The 17910-nt window shown below is 35.6% G+C and overlaps 1 protein-coding gene across 2 annotated transcripts in view; it reads right to left on the reverse strand.

Annotated features, from left to right (window-relative positions):
- The window catches only part of ADK (adenosine kinase), a 276073-nt gene that overhangs the window by 61102 nt on the left and 197061 nt on the right, over window positions 1–17910 (reverse strand). For both annotated transcript variants that reach the window (XM_068689294.1, XM_068689295.1), the window contains exon 7: window positions 16597–16767. In XM_068689294.1, the coding sequence (XP_068545395.1) occupies window positions 16597–16767 (171 nt within the window). The remainder of the gene's footprint in view (window positions 1–16596; window positions 16768–17910) is intronic.

A 17910-nucleotide genomic window follows, 5' to 3' on the forward strand; every position in this document is an offset into this window, starting at 1 on the left:
TGTCCAATGACTAGACAAGTATCTCAGATTAAGGCTGCTGCAAAGGAAAACAAAGGTGATAATTGTATTTTATGTATGAGGAAAAAAACATCTGCCTTAATATATCACTGATGTTCTGGTCATGTTTCTATAGCCATTTCTAAGTTGTAGTTTTCACTTAAAGAAGTGATTTGACCTATGTTTACTACGAGAAATACTGTATGAGGAACTAAAATGCTTTGAACCTACTTACTTAGTTTACAGATACTTAATTTATAAGTACACTGGCAACTGGGTCCTTTACCACAGGTGTTAGCATAAGCTGTATCCCAAATGATTAAATAAACATGACGTAAGCAATTTTTATTTTATTTTTTTTAAATTTGACATTTGGGCTATATTTAAAGATGGAAATTTGAGCAAATTATTGATGATTTATCTAATTAAATCTAGCAGGACCACAGCAGGACAGGTAACTCTAATAAGAGATTACTAAAGCATTAGAGGTAATTCTTACCTGCCAGTCTTTGCCTAATGGTTTTATAGATTACAAAAAAAATATTAGTGGGAAAGAAGCTCAAGCATTGTGTTTTATTTTGTTTTTACTTTGAGAGTAACTCTCTCAAACAAAATCCCTCTTTAAAGACCATGTGGCCACACCTTCTTGGCCCTGTTCCTTAAAATACTCCCCATATCTCTGCTGCCTTTGCTCTGCTGTGCAGAGGGAACCTGACACAGAAGCTACAAGTCTGAGAAGAGTAGACCAGGGAGTAATGACTCCCTCTTCCTGTGGTAGTAAATTCCTAGATCAACTCAGTCTGTGATGTGCAACTTTACATTAATATAACTCTGCAAATCAACACCTTAAGAGCCTGATTCATCATTAATACTCTCATTTCATTATGTTGCTCTGCTGACAAGAAAGGTACATAAGCATGGGTTAACAGGGTGGTTACTGTGGCTTTTTTTTTTATCCTTCGTTTCCTGGGGAGCTGGTTCCAGTGCCCAACAACCCTCTCAGTGGCTCCATTTATATTTATAAATCTGTTCTTAGGAGTAAACATCAATACAATATGATTTAAGGTCAATACTACTTGAAAGATAAATTTTGCATGGCTGTGTGCTCTTTGAGTTTCTTGTTCGGAGTCCACACACAAACATACAAACAAAACAAAAAAAAACAAACCCTAGTAATAATCCAGGACTAAAATCTACGCAAATCATTGTCTCCCTATGCGCTGCTGTGGCCTTACCTTGAGTACTGTGTTTTGGGCACTACAGTATGAAAAGGACATAAAACTACTAGAGGGTGTCCAAAGGAGAGCTATGAAGACGGGGAAGGGTCCAGAGGGCAAGACAATACGAGGAGCACCTGAGGTCCCTGGGTTTGTTAGCCCCAAGCAGAGCAGGCTGAGGGGAGGCCTCATGGCGGCCTGCAGCTCCCTCACAAGGGGAGCGGAGGGGCAGGCGCTGAGCTCTGCTCTCTGGGGACAGCGACAGGACTCAAGGGAACAGCATGGAGCTGGGACAGGGGAGGGTCAGGCCGGGTGTTAGGGAAAGGTTCTGCACCCAGAGGGTGGTCGGGCACTGGGACAGGCTCCCAAGGGCAGTGGTCATGGCACTGAGCCTGCTGGGAGTTAAGAAGCATTTGGACATCACTCTCAGAAACACGATTTAATTTTTAGGTACTCCTGTGTGGAGCCAATTGCCCTTGTGGGTCCCTTGCAACTCAGGATATTCTGTGATTCTATGATACATCAGTTCAATATAGAGTTAAATTCAGGGCATGATCCAATAACTTCAGTATTAAAAACTGCAAGTATGCTGTACGGATTCTATAATCTATAAACACGAGTATAAACTCAGGGTTAAGTTTATATTGAAAAAAATCAATCACATTAAGATAAAAAATAGACAAGCAAGTTACTTATATGTTAACTCCCACCTGTAGTAATACCACGAACAAAAACATACATGAAAAAGTCCCACATATCCTGAAAGTCTAATTCTCAGCTAATCCTGTACCACAAATGTTAAAACATTTAAGTCATAACAATAGTTATTAAGCACTTTTACTACAGGGTACCCTATTATTACTATTCTTAATAGTAGGAGTGTGAAGACACCTCCCTAAAACACAGATACTTCATGGCTCTTCTGTGCTGATAGAGGACCAAGTTAACAAAAAGCAACTTACTTCTCACAAATCTTGCAACACACAAGTGCTAAAGTGACAATACAGACAAGCCAGACATCCTTTTCCATTGCAATTTTGCACAAGACTTAGGCATAACACAGTTAAAAATGAGTATGCATTCTTAACACACAATCTTTTACTCTCTTCTACTAGAATTGAAGTTGTTTTAAAACATGCAGACTACTATTAAAAGTTGCTGGAAGTATTCATGCAGAAAGCTGAAAAGATTGACAGTGAATTTTTACTTATATAGCGAAGACTAATTTGTATTTTACGCTGTTTCAGCAGTCTTTGACTGTTTTCTTCAAAATCACTGGCTCAGTGGCACCATATGGAGCATGTTGAACTTAAGATACCAAGAATGTGTCCAAGATATATCTCACTCCAGTGTGTTAAAACATTCCACCCTGCAGCTGTCATTATAGGAATATAATTCATACCCTAAAGTTTAAAGAAAAACAGTGTAACTTACTATGCTTGCAAAAATACAAGACTTTTTTTGGTTCCAAGCAACGGTCAGTAAATGGAGAACAGTTAATCTTCCATACTGCTTTCTTAAATATTCAAAATTTTGACTGCTTTTATGATATTTAAGACTGAAGAGCAAAAAATAAAGATGCAAAAGAATTACTGAAAAAAAAGCCATAATGAAGCATCTTGTATATTCAGACTTAGCATAATCATTGCCTTTTTCTTTTCCATTAATTGCATTTCTTTTAAAAACTGATATATGAGACTATCGGGCAGAAACCTTAGCTGCTACTTTTGACAATGACACCAATCGAGTGTATCATCATTGTTATGACATTTCACCTCTTTCCAGTCCTTTCTTGTCTATTTTTTTTTGTTATCTCTACTTGAAATGTAAGTTTCTTTGAACAGTACATGCCTCTTACTCTGTTTTGTATAGTGTATAGTACTCCAAACACCTTTTACAAAATTAACTGCTGTAACAGTAAGGGTAAGAGATAGGCACGAAAAAAAACAACAAAAACCAAACATGATACTTTCTTAGAATAGCTATATTGGGATGTACATGTACATATTACTCAAATGGTCAATTCACTGCCAAGTAATGCAAGTTGCCTTAGAAAAGGATCCATATAATCATTTTACCATGTCAACTCATGATATATTCTGTATATGACGTGTTTCACAGGAAAACTTAGAAATATTTTAGGGAATTTAAAAAAAAATTATTGATACCATTTTTCATAGGGCTTTGTCTATAAAGTCAGGAAGTTGTATGAGGCTCAGAGGAAAATGTTTTTGAAAATTTTTAAGGTTATCCCATAATAGCTTCTGATAAATGGCAAACTCATACGTAAGGCTTAATATCCTGGAAGCCTTCAAGGGCAGGCAGTAAGTTCGGTGTGTCTTGCTGGCAAGCTGGGGATCTCCCCTCTCCAATATTGTCAGTCTTCCATTTACAGCCATCCAAGGACCAAAGATATTGATGTGGGCCTGAACACTGAATGCCTTATGCCCCTAGTCAGTATAATAATAGGGAGGCATTTCATATTTGCAGGGAGATTATTGTGAGCAGGAAGATGGAAAGGGTTTTCAGGAGACAGCTTATTACAGAAAGATGGCTACTTGGGGTAGTTCGGAGCATAGAAGCTGTCTGTGTTGAGAGAGAATAGTAACTATGCTCAGTAATAAGTACTACTGAAGACCTTGTTATACTTTCCACATAGCTGAGACAGGCAACATAAGATCCATGGAAGTGTTTGTAAAATGTGGAACTAAAATAGGAAAACATTGCATAGTTATACCCAATTTACATCTCAGGTTGTTGCTGGGCATGACGTGTTTGACTTCAGAAAAATGGAATGTAAGAAATAAGTAAAAGAAAAAAATACGTACTTAAGGAAATGTTATGAAAAGGTAAATATCACTGCATATTATGATCTCGATTTAAATTAGTAATATGGTTTGGGCAGATTAGTATAGACAAAATTAGTTACATTTCAAACAATTTGCACAGCAAGTTGGATACATTTCAAATTTACTCTTGGGAATTTTATCTACATGAAGGATAATTTTTCTTACTCATTATCCTGAACAAGAATTTATTGCAAGAGGTCTTATTAACAGATGAACAAACAGTAGCACTGAAAACAGTTGTTCAAATCTAATTAAAAAAAAATCATTAAAAAACTTTCCACATGTGGCATAAATTGTAAAATGAGAGAGTTCTAATTATCTGGGTAATCTCTTCTTGAAAGAAATATCTTTGCTCAAGGACCACTGTAGTGGCCAAAATGAATGAATCAGATCATCTATCTATCTAGACCAGGACCCTGTCTTTGGAAAAAATCTCAGCTCCTATGTTGGAAAGAAAGTTGAAAGAAAACTTGTAATGAAATATTTACAGAAAAGTTCAGTTTCTTTTAAGTTCTCATTAAAGAGTTGGCTATTACTGTGAAAAGTGAAAGTTAAATGCTATTTACTGTGGACAGCCATATTGTCTAGTTATCTAATTTTCTGCATCCATATAACATTAAAGATCATTATTAAATATATACACTGAATGCACATATTTTAAAATAGAAAAATTAGGAGGTTTGCCATGTGTTTAATTACACCAAATACTATTCTAGAAATTGTTACCTTGAATAACAGCCAAAAGAATGTCTCTGTAATTTACTCCTGAATTAAGCATCTTCCTGGTATGATAACATTCCTTGCTAACCTATTAGATATTCTTCTCTCACTTTAAATCTGTCCAAATGCCTTCTGAAGTAACAAACTTCTGTTAATTTATGTTGCAGTATTCTATACAATGCACTTTTAAGTTCCAACTAAAAAAAAGATAAACCCTTACTTAAGAATAGTAGAGGTGAAAGTTGATTAGAAAGAAATAATTGACATCTAACTTCCTACAAAAACAACTCTATTAGAGGTGGTGCAAAATGAATAGGTATGCCTTGAATTAAGTCTGTTACAAGAAAGAAGAAAACACACCTTATAATTCTTAATCTCATTACATTACATGAAAAAATAACTTTGGGATGACTTACCTCATCGCTTTCATGCCATGGTGTACTCTAAATAATAGGTCCACCTCCCACCAGTGCTACCTTTTAGAATACTCATGCATCTGCCCACCTACCTCTCAGATAATGCACATTGAGACACAGTCTACAATTGGCAGCATGAGGCTATGTCTTTCTTCAGTTCTTTTCACCAAATTAGATTCCAGGAGAAGTAAATTTGGTTCCAGATGATGAGTGGGTTTTTTTGAGCAGTTAGATTCAGTAGTTTGACTCATTATCATAATTCACTTATACCAAGATGCAGCTCTATCCAAATCTGGCAGTTCCTTTGATGTTCAAATCAAATGTATAGTGTTTGGCAACTGTATGTACAGAATTTAACTTGACTGATCCATTTATCTGAAACTGGTATGTGTCCAAGACCGCTCACAGATGCATCTACTGGTCTAGTAGAAATTCCAATGAGAGGAAAAAGGCATGTTAATCATAGCTGTCCCAAACTGGCATATATACAAAATGCTGTGTGTTAAGAACATCTGACTGCCCACCCACACAGGCCATACTTCTTCCACTAAAAATTTAAGAAAAATCTTCAGGTGCACTGATAGAGGAACATACCTGCAATTCCCTGGAATTTTAGAAAATTTTCCAATTCCGGGAAGCTCGCTTCCTAATTTTTTTTGACAACTCTTTGAAAATCTACTTAGAAAACAATAAAATATTTTTGCAGCCCTTAGGTATATTTATGACCCATTTTCTGTTTCATAATTTCACACTCAACCCTCGTTTTTGCTTGCTCAACATTCCTTTTAATCACATCTATAGGAGTTACAAACTGTTTTAATTGTATAAAGAGGTTTAAATAACAAAAATGCTCATTATTAACAACTCTGGTATCTTAATCCTAAATTAATTCAAAATTACTATATAGATTTTAATCAATAAACAACAGTTTAGCAGAAGAAAGTTCTAAATACTGTCTATGTATAATATCAATACAAGAAGGACAAATCTTTTTATGTTGTTTACTTATACATAACACCTTTTCAATAGTCTTAAATAAAACATCCATGGGTTACACTTCTTCCCATCAAATCTACAAACAGTAGAAATCCTAGTAACAGAAGATTATATAACTGGATAGAAATTAGAAAAAATGGGTTTAAATGTCTAGGTTTTGCTCTTCTTCAGTGAAGAAAGTCAAAAAAAATGTAACTACTGAATAGCTGTGCAATCAGATTAAAACTCTCTTGACAGAACAAAAATATTATTTGAGCTATATAAACAAGTTGAAGTGTTGATACAGAAAGATAACATAAAAGAAATGAGGTTTAAACAGTAGCTTTGAAAAAAAGTGCTATGTAATAGTATGGAAAAATATGTTAATGCAACAAAGACATTGCCAATTCTATTCCTAAACACCCAAAATTTGTTTTCAAGATTATTTCCTTATACAAGATTAAAAAAAATATAAAAAGAGCTGTTTTTATCCAGTTTCAACATGCTTTTGTACAACTACACATGCACCTATTTTTCTTAAGCAGCTTCAATATTAAAACAATTAAATGAAAAATTTACTCTTATACAGACTGAACAACGCTCTTATCTTTATTCTTTGCACTTATTTTATTATTGCATACTTTCTTGAAAAAAATAGTAGTGTAAGGATTTGCCCTATTGTCCGGTTATAAAATATCTCTCCCTGCAGAAATGTCAAACTAGCTATGTATACAAGTCTACACTGCTGGATAGGCAACAGATGTTACATGACGGCTAACCACAGGAGTAATACCGAGAGTGGTATTAAATAGTTCTCCAAGGAACTTTGTAGTCTGCATGAAGGTGCCATTCTAATGACTACCTGTGACACCAGAGGTCATAGTGGTGCATAAAACCTCTGGAAACTGCAGAGATACTGCACAACTCATGACACAGGAATGGAAAAGTTTGCAACATCAAGCACACTGAGTAAGCAAACACCAGCAAAACGCCTGTGTAACTTTAAGGTCAACTCACAGTGAATTTTTTAAGATAAAATTGAAATTACATGATTTCATATTGTTTTTATAGGTATCTAACTCCTTGGTTAATATGTGGACTACTGAACCATAGTGACTTATATACTTATATCCAACATACTAATTTTTCACTGGAAACATTATTTTCCAAATGATCTCCTGGATATTTCTGCAATACTCACTGTTCTTTTACAATTAACTTCGTAACTCAGCAAGATGGGATGCTGTCCCCACTGTGCATTTGAGAAAGTGAGACGTAAATAGACAAAGCTTAAAAATTTGAAAATATCAGATTATCTTACGTAACACTTGGGAAATGTGAGGATCAACTTCTGGGAGTACTCATATAATTTTATACATATTAGTCAAAGTAGAGCTCCCATTATAGTTACGATGCTAAAAACATTAGTATATTAGGTTTCACCATGTGTATCTCAGAAATAAGAAATATACAATTATTGGCAATCTTGACTGTTTTGGCTTAAAAAAACTATTACTTAAGCCTCAGCCAGAAGTTTCTGACAGAAAATAATTCAGTTCTTCAGAGATCTGTCTAAGAAAGTAGTTTGTAAAACCAGGGTGGTTTTCACTTCATGTACTATATGACTTTTAGCTTCTTCAGCTAATGAGGCAGAGGTGAATTATGTAGCCTTCCATCTCCCACTCAAAAAAAGAAAAAAAAAAAAAAAAAGCTTACAGAAATGTAAGCTGAGTTACTGAGTTTCATCAACTCAGTCCATGCTACAAGTATGTTTGTATTGTACTCCACTGTATTTTTGCAACTTAAATTCTAGATGTAATGCGGTGGTTTCCTGTGATGTAGGATGTTCCAGACAGTGGAGTATTAATCTGTCCGTGAACCTGAGCATATAAATTGCAATATTAAATTATAAAGATAATCTGCATTATCATAAAAATTAAAATTATTTTAAAAGTGAGTTTTAAGTTGCCTGAAGAAATACTACATACAGTAGAAAACACCTGTGGGAGACCTAAGGCTGAAAGTGCTCCTGCTTTTTGATCCTTTTGTGATTATAGCAGCAAAATGAGATTTGACACATTGAGAGTTTAGCATGAAAGAATACACCATTTGTATTTAATCAGCATACCTGGTTCTTGTGCTTGTCATACCACCAGGACAAGGCACAGAGTCATTTTCCAGCTAAAAGCACCCTTCCTTAAAGAATAATTTAAAAGCAAGACTGAGTTTAGAGCAGCCTCCAGACCTCCCAACAATACACGATTACAGGGTTTTGAACAAAGAAGGATACATAGTCACGGCTGTCTCCTTGACTATTCTTTCCTTTTATTCTCTTTCAAGTACTCTTTGCTCAGACTCAAATTTGTAAACACAGAAACCATCAATACATAGTCCTTAGGCAAATACAAGTTCTTTTATGTAATAACCTCTGTCCAAGAACTTTATAGCTATACCTCAACTTATCCATGTGTAATAAGATTCAACCAAATACCTGTAGATAAAACAATATTGAGTGGCTGCATATATAACATTAAGTCAGGATTAAAAAGGATACTGCTGTAAATACTATAGTGCAGAAATCAAATCTTTAAGTGAGATAATGCCGTGTTTCTTTGCTGGCTTTCTTGGAAGACATTACAGACTAACATTACAGACTGGTTAGATCAGACAAAACAGAGAGGTTATCAAGCTCTCTCCTTCAAAGTCCTCTGCACCACCATGTATTAATCTCTCATCTAGTTGGATCTAATGATCATGTTAAGGTTGGTGAGGGAGTGAGTATGGGCAGGTGAGAGAGATCAACCCTTTCTGCATCTGCTGACATCCAGATAGGATCGAGCATAACATGGAATGGCATCTTAAATGCAGCCCTACAACCCACTGTACATCTCAATGATTCTTTGTTGGCTTAAGAGGCTTTAGTGTGACCTAACAATGCTCTGAATTGCAAACTGGCTGCATCCACTCCAAAATGGCCTTGAAATGTAGAGTCGCAGAACAGACCTCAGATGGGTTAGAAAACAAAATCCAGTATATTTTGGATCCAAATGTCTTTTACAGAAATTAAAAATACTTTACTTGCTAAGTTATCTGCAAATATCCCTGTGAAATTGAACTCTTCTGAATTGGTACTGATTTAAAGAAGTTTTTATGAATATTTCTGTCTTTATTCTTCTACTCCTTATCAATGGTATTACTAAATTTTATTCATACCTTTATTTTTGCAGCTCTTATATTACATACTTGCTTTTTGCCCTATTATTGTGATTATTGAAAATATACGCATTTCCCCTTTAAAAAGCTTTCAGAGATGTATGTTAGTTGTACTCTACAAACTGAAAGCCAAATCCTGGCAGGTCTTTAACAGGTGAGTTTTTTCCTAAATATATTCATCAGCTGACAAAAATTCAGGATACTATCAGAAGAAAAAAGTTAGAACTATTTTGCTTGTTCCTGGCTCTACTATTGACTTGCTATATGACCTTGGGCAAGTAACCTCTCAATTGTCCACCTGTAAAACAGAGACAAGACTACACACCCACCTTCTTGGTTTATTCTGAGCTTTAATGTTTATGAAGTGTTATGAGACGCTCTGGGAAGCGCTACAAAGTGAAAAGGGTTATCAATCATCGGCAGTAAAACACAAGCTGCTGAAATATGGTGAAATCTGCCTTCCCTTGTCACAGGACGTGTTCGGTCTTGATCTGCATTCTGTACAGTATTCGTAATCTTACAAGTGTCTCAACACTGCATAGCATAAGGAAGGATAAATATCCCTAAGCATTCTGAGACTACCAGAAAATATTTCTGGTTTCAAGAAGTGAAGCCTGTTGTAAAGTACATGCTTCTCTTCTAAATACCTGGTTGTTTTCCATAACAGGAAAAAAGAAAGCCATTTTTGAGATAGGATTCCTAAATTACTTAAATAGCTAGACATTAGCTGAAAGCAGCACTAAATATCAATTTAAATACTTGGCTCTCAATTTTTCTTTCATTCATAATGTACTAGGTAAACTACACTAAAATAATTACTTGCTTATTACTCATGAATTTCAGTGCAGCAGCTGAGACAATGTAGATAAATAAGATGATTAATTGAAACAGAATGAATCACAACAAAATATGTTGTTGTATAAGGTATGATTAACTCCACAGTGATTCATATCATTTCAAATAACAGGGCTTTTATCAATGATGGCTGCAAGGTTGGGAAATGATTTAAAAGCATTTCATCTTAGAGAGCCATTGCAGTTCACAAGGCACGGGTGGGGAAAAGAGAGGGAGAAGCAGATTCAGTGTCTGCAGCTGAAATAGCCTTGGGCTGTTTCAGCATCCTTCCCAGAGCACATCTTTACAGCATGCCACTGACATTATCAACCTCCCTTGTGCTACAGACCCTCTCATTTTTCAGTTGGCCACAGTTTATTAGATATTCTAGTACCGAAAAAGTATTGGCATACTTAATTCTGTGAATTAAGCAGCAATATTACAATGCCAGAGCTTTCCTATAATTGAAAATGAAATATCTACACCAGGAATAAGTGTCAAAATTCTACAAAGACAGCAAAGAAAAATGCTATTTATTTTTCCTCCATTCCAAATTACAATTTTTAAATCTCAGACTCCCTCCAAAGACTATGCAGTAGTCTCGAATGTAGGATTTATAAAAAGAAATCTCCATCTGTTTACAGCAGTTTAGAAAAGCAAACACAACCAGCAGTTGACCTTAAAAACCTCTACCTGCTAAAACAGAAGAGAAGATGAGATGTCTCCTTACAAATTTTTTTCCCATGTGGATTTAATAAACTGGGTCAGAATATCTGACTATGGTTTTTAACTGAACTGCAAACTCCCTGTAAGGGAATGTGCAAGTCTCACTGTCTCACTCAGACTATGAAATGAAGATAATTACCCTCACCAGTGGGGCAAGTTTCTGAAAACCTCTGAAAGCATAATGAAATGGAAAGTACTGACATATATATTGAAATGCAAAACATTGACACTCAACTTAATTCATTTAAGATGATTAATACTTCTGAAAACTTAAATCAGAATGGGAAATCATTTAGAAGCTGAATGTAAAGGTGGAATTCATAAGGAAGATAGCTTACAAACAACCACTGGCTGAAAGTAACTCCTCAATATCCATCAATTTCTGAAAGCTGAAGAATTAAAGAATTAAGGTATCTTAAGAGCTCTTTAAATGCATGCAGGTTCAGTAAAATGAGCCTCCTTGAGATGCATAGTTTCAATCCAAATGCAATTTAGTGTTTGCCTTCTACTGGATAATTTCAAACATTTAAAAATAATTGTAAATGCTTACTTGAAATTAATTACAGAAACAACTTTGTGATATTTATGACACGACCAGCCATCCTTTGCTATATTCCTCTCTCCTTGGTTCTGCCTGATATGGAAGAACAGATTGAAACGTTTTCTTCCCTTTCCTCACTCATCAAAAGTCAAACTGTATTTCCCTTCCTCCACATACCAAATTATACCTGCCACCTGATTTTCTCCTGTCTCTCATCTCTTAATCATTTCCTCAGAAACAGACACTTCACCAGTTTGAAAAGGTGTGCAGTCAGTGTGGTAAAGGATCTGCTAGGTGCATGAACAGTAGCAATTAGATTGGTGTAAATTCAGATCAATTCAATTACACCATTGTAAATGCACATCAGTTTTAAAAAGAATCACCATGCGGCTCGTTTACCTTACAAAGGCTATTACATCTTGTTCTTGTGAGCTGTGGGCGGATTTCTAATCCAATCCTGTCCCAGGTGATAATCCAGCAAAGCTTATAGATAGGACTGAGTTTTGCCCAAATATCATATGGTAACGTTATATACCGAAGTATGTACAGTGAAAGTTGTTTACAAACATGTGTTATAAGTTACATGAAGGGAATAGACTAATTTATTTGGAAACTGTCATTTAGGTGTAAATCCCAGAGTGTTGAAAACAGTTTTATGCCAGAGAAATCCATTCACTCCTACAGTTAAGAAAAGCACAAACCTACAGACAGCAAGATCAAATCGGGAGAATGTTAACCATTGTTATCTGTTTTAAAGAGTTTATCAGTTTTAATGACTGTTAATCAGCCATTAAAGTGAATTTCCCATGTCATTAAGGAGACTTGCCTTTATAAAGGCTTATAAAGGTTCACAAAGACTATATTTAAACCACATATATTTGTGGGGATGTTTATGTTAGTATTTGATGCCTCACTTGAAAGCATTTTAAATTAATGTAACAAAATGTGCCATTTCAGTGTAATTATAAGCTGAAATGATGACAAGAGCTGCCTGATATCTTATCGCATACAAAGGCCCCCATCTTTTTAAAGATCAGGATTCATAATTCCAGAATCATTACTAAAGCTATTGTCATCGCTTGCTAAAACATAGATGTCTTGCACACAACTTTCTCTTTTCAGCACGTTTGCTGTCACACCAGCATCAATTTCCCAAACAGCTAGCAGAAGCATCTGTCTTTGCAGAATTCAGTTTACAATCCTGTAATTAATTTGTTCAGAGACTGTGTGTTTAGAAGTAACAGCTCTTTACACTAGAGAGGAAGATCTCATTTCCAAGATTTGTGACATTATTTTTGTTTATTCCACTGCTTAAAAAAAATCCATGATTTCTATTTTCCATACCCTCCTTAACTTTTACTGATTGTTGCACACTACATACAAGGTATATTGGTTTTTTTTGTTTGTTTGTTTTTTGTTTTTTAATTACAAAGCAGTAGATGTGGAGCTCAGCATGTCTGTAATTCTGAAATTTCTAAATTCTAAAATTTCTCAGTGATATCCTGCCTGCATGTAGGAAGACAACCCAGAAGATCTTTACCACATCAATATATTAATAAATATTCCTCTCTGAGTCGTGAATGACTGCCATATGTGGGGATGAATCATATGAAAGCTTTGTAGAGTCCCTTGAATTCCGAAGAACTCCAAAGGAAAGAAACTGCTATCCCCAGCTACATGTTCCACAACACAGAACCTTTCCCATCAGAAGTAGTCCCTTCCCTGAAGAAAAGCTACTGTAACTCACATCTTTTGGGGAGACTAAAAATAGGAGGGCATGTTCCTGTGGCCATTACTTACTTCTCTATGGGTTCTCTGATGAAAATAAAGTAGCACAGAAGTGGTGCTTCCTGGGTTGACCCTGTTGCAAAGTGCATCAGAGACAGTAAGTTTTAGCCCTAACTGAGAAAGTGGTCTAGAAAAGAAATAGATGCAAATTTTGTCTCCTCTACTTGCCTGGTAATTGCTGCGTAGGAAACATGGCACAATTTTATGTAGGGATGTAATTTTAAAAGCTTTCACTCCTTTGACCATTCAGTTACTGTAAGTTACTCTGAGTTGTAAAATATGTATTCTAAGGTGAGCTTCTACAGATGAATTAAGCAGCAACTTGTGACAAAGCAGTTATCATCAGGAGATAATTGACCTTATTTGAGAGTTAAGCATCCTGAGGCAAAGTAGAGTGTGCTTAATCCTGGCAGGTTAATTATCCAGTGATTATGGTAGCTTGGAAGGTATTATTGCTAAGAATCATTTGCAAAATGACACTATTAAAAAAAACTTAATTTAATAAAAATTAAAAGCAATGACAATAATCAAGTTCTCCAGTCATGTATTGCTAGATAATAACTGCAGAATGGCCCTAATTGGTTAGCAGCAATGAACATGTAATTATTCCTATTCTGAATGTTCTGTACTAAATTTATTACATGAAGTACAGTTAATAAGTATTAAAATCCAAGGCAAGATGTTTGGCTAGTCGTAAAAGGGTTTTAAAGCAATGATCAAAACACCACTGGTCATTGAGCTAATGCTGAAACTGATAAATGTATTGAGTTGTTATCACAGCATTCAATGTCTCCATCGCAGTTAAGGGTATGCTGGCATTTACATTCTGAACTAGAACATTTATTCTAAGAGGTTTATAACTTGCCCATTTTAATTACCATCTGGCTGAAACTTGAAATAACCAATCTCCATTCAGATGTAAATTTTTAAGTAGAAGATGTAATTTAAAATCACTTCGCCAATTGTTTTTAGTTTAGGAATGGCAGTAATTTGGAATTTTGCTGTTCTTGGATGTTTTTTGTATTACTCTAAAAAAAACAAACAGCTCAGTGATTAACAATCAAATTGTATTGGTCTATAATGTGGAGTGAAGATAAACATAGAGAAGAATAAAAACCATGTCTGAGTCTATTGTTTGTACTAATAAAAAACAACGACACAACTTTGTATGTCTTGCGTATGTGTTAACTTACGCACTTTAAGGATTTAACTAAACTAGCAAAACTGATGGAAAACAGAAAAAAGTAAAAGGAAATCACAGTAAATGGGCAAAATTTTGGTGTTGACTAGCTGGGGAGGTTCGTTCCCCATCAAGGCATACATAAACACAAAGTCCTGAATGTACTTGCAGATGAAATAAATGTAGGAACAATAAACAAAGAAGGAAGCTACCAGAATGCAGAACATGTCAGAGTAAGCTTCTCTTGAGTTTTGTAACTATTCTTTACCACAAACCATATGCAGAGAGCAGGAAGACTGACAATTACAAGATACAGCAGCTACTATAAACTGGAAGTATACCATGCCAAGAGTGTGGTTTCAAGTCACACAGAACGACAAGAGAATAAACCACTGTGAATATGATTTCAACAACTCAAAAGTAGCAACGTCCAGCTTATATAGTGGAAAACAGATACTAAAAGATGACCAGGGTTTCAACTGATTACAAAAGTATACCATGAGAGGCTGGTACTCCAGAGTGTTTACACATGGTACAGACAAGTCCAAGGATGGTCACTTAAGCTTAAATAGTGTCTTTTACCCTGCAAGACAACAGGACGCTTCAGAAATTATACAAAGAAAATGCAGGAAATATTTCACACTTTAATATGCACAACAATCCTACACAGTATTTTATGACAGCAGGTGAAAAACACCACAGCAAACTGAAATGTCAGGGGAAATTAAGGTAGACTGAATATAATTTGCAAAACTGGAATGTTGCCAGTATAGTGGACTATTGCTTACAAAGCATGCAAATATACAAGTAGTACCAATCTGTGTTTTATCTTCTGAGAAACAGTACCTTACGAACTCCTGTGATATGAATTCTCCCAATAGGTGAATGGGACAATATCTATAGAGAAGACCAGCAATATTTAATCCCAGAAATTACTCTGAACCTTTCCCACCCAAACACTGACTAGACTTGGTCTACCTAATTTGTGAGACCTGACTTTTTTTTTCTTTAGAATACACTACTATGAAATCCAAATGCTCTTTGTAAGGACTGTATTGCAGAAGACTGAATTAAAGCAAAAACTGGCAATAGCAGCAAAATGTCCAGAAAATACTACTTCCATATTGCTATCTACGTTTTGTTTTTTTTTTTTTTTTTTTTTTCTTATCCTACTGCATCTAAAAACATTGCTGTATTCTCCATTTTAAAAGTACTTCTTTAGGTACTGTATTTGTAATAATGCTAGCCCCTAATGTGTAGATGCAGAAACAGTGTAAAAATTGATTTGTGTTGGTGGAACTCTCTGTGTCACAATCAGGAATAACCACTAACAGGAATGAGTAACTTTTCCATAATTTTCCAGTACTAACGTAGTTATCTTGAGAGACATGCCAACACTTCATTTAGGTATATCACACTTTCTAAGATTTATTTATTTACTTAACCATTTTGTGCAGAACAAACTAATTTTTAAAAGCACTTTCTGAAGTGGAAAAAATCAAAAAGTGATAGCACTACAATGAGTGAAATCTGAATTCAGCTGGTCTATTACCATGGACTTCCAGGCAGAGTTTCATGCAATCTGTTTCCCAACTGTTGCATAGCAAAGATAAGCCTTCCTTAGATGGACCACCAGTCTATCTACCATAAAAATCAATGAGAGCCTTCTAAACCAATTAAATGTTTTTAGCTTTCTCCTACACCTTCTCCCCAAAGATTCTACTTCATCACAGAAAATGCTATCGGGAATAGGAGTATGTGTATGGAAACAAGTTACAGCACTTCAGTAGCTCTGCAGTGGCCCTTCATATTTTTTTCTTCCAGCAGAGATTTAACTGCTGAGTGAGTACATCATGTATACGGGCAGCTATTAGGAAACAGCCAATGTGTTGGACATACCCTCTTTTAATCTAGAGTAACTTGTTCATGTGTTGCCACACTAAAACAAGCAAGTTGCAAACCTCTGACGGGTCAAGTTACGTGTTTGGCATCAATGGAAATTTCACAGTCCAGTGACTGCAGATTTCATTCTCTACTGACACCTCAGATGGTGACTTTCTATGTGAAGGAAAACCAAAAAGCAGGCTTCTGGACACAACCAAGCAGGTGCAAGAGATGCAAATACTTTGTTAAGACTCACCGTCTCGTTTCCAAAAAGGACGTCAACATAGGGCATGACTTTCATCATAGGCTCTTTGTAGAACTGGCTAATAAATGGTGCAGAAAGATTCAAGCTGAAGATCTTGTTGTTTGCAGAAGCTTGAGTAGCCACTTTTAATATTGCTTCTGGTGAAACCGTCAGGAAGAATCCCTGCAAGCACCAGAAAAAACAAATGATTTTAATAGTTTCAAATCAAGAACCGCATTAAGTATGCTGCTTCTATAACATCTCTCCAACCCAACTTTTCTGTCATATATATGCACAGATTTAAAATCAAACAAAAAACTATGTCTAAATGCTGCCTTTCCATTAAGAAATTACAGAAGTGACAAAGAATCTGCATATGCTGAGAATGACAACGCTCCAGAATTAAACATAACCCACTACTACTGCACTGCATGTTGTTTCCTTTTCCATGGCAGCCAAGACTAGTGTTTGTATTTTAAAAGGTGCTACATTATAGTTCTAAATGGCCCTTTATAGAACGACAGTCAATCAGACTGCACTGCTTAATTCCAATGTCCAATAAGATGGCTTACACACAGCTAAAAGATGAATGAAATCCCTTGCCTGAGAAATTACTACCTTGTTTATAACAAATCTGTTGAGCATGGTGTCACTGTAGTAGTTGTAATTATCCTATAGGAAAAACCTATGGCTTTTCACATTTCTGCCCATTTGCCTACGACCACAGACTCCATAAAGGGATACCGGTGCTCACAGGAAGGGAGACTGCGATGCTGTCAGCTATCAGAACTGAGCAGACCTGCAGTTCTCGCCCCTCGGCTGACACAGCAGTAGACTCCAGAGTCTCAATGGGACATCCAGCTACAGTATTTACGCAAAAGATACTGAATTCTTTTCCATTATACCACATCTTTAAAAAACGTAACAATATAGTTTATCACCTCCCCTAGAGTATTGTCCTTCATTCTTTAATATTAAAGTTCTTGGTTGCTAACAGATCTAGGGAAATGATTTTTCAAGATCTCTTCTTCCCCAAGCTGAATGTTATCACAGATAAATACAAAGAATCAAAAAATGATACAGAGAATGAACAGAACTGAATTTGTCTATGAAATTGTGAATGGTGATTTCAACCCCGTACACAGATCAGCTCAAGGATGCCAGTTTGAATTTAGCCTTGCACACACTTACCTCCAACCCTGATAGGCAATGTTTTTCCGCATGTGTTCCAGGCGTTATGTAAAAATTCCCTAGTTTCACTACTCTATTAATTAGACAATGGCTTGGTGTTTACACTAATTAAAAAAAAAAATCATATGTTCTATT

The sequence above is a fragment of the Anas acuta genome, chromosome 7, assembly GCF_963932015.1.
Source record: "Anas acuta chromosome 7, bAnaAcu1.1, whole genome shotgun sequence".
Taxonomy (NCBI): Eukaryota; Metazoa; Chordata; class Aves; order Anseriformes; family Anatidae; genus Anas; species Anas acuta.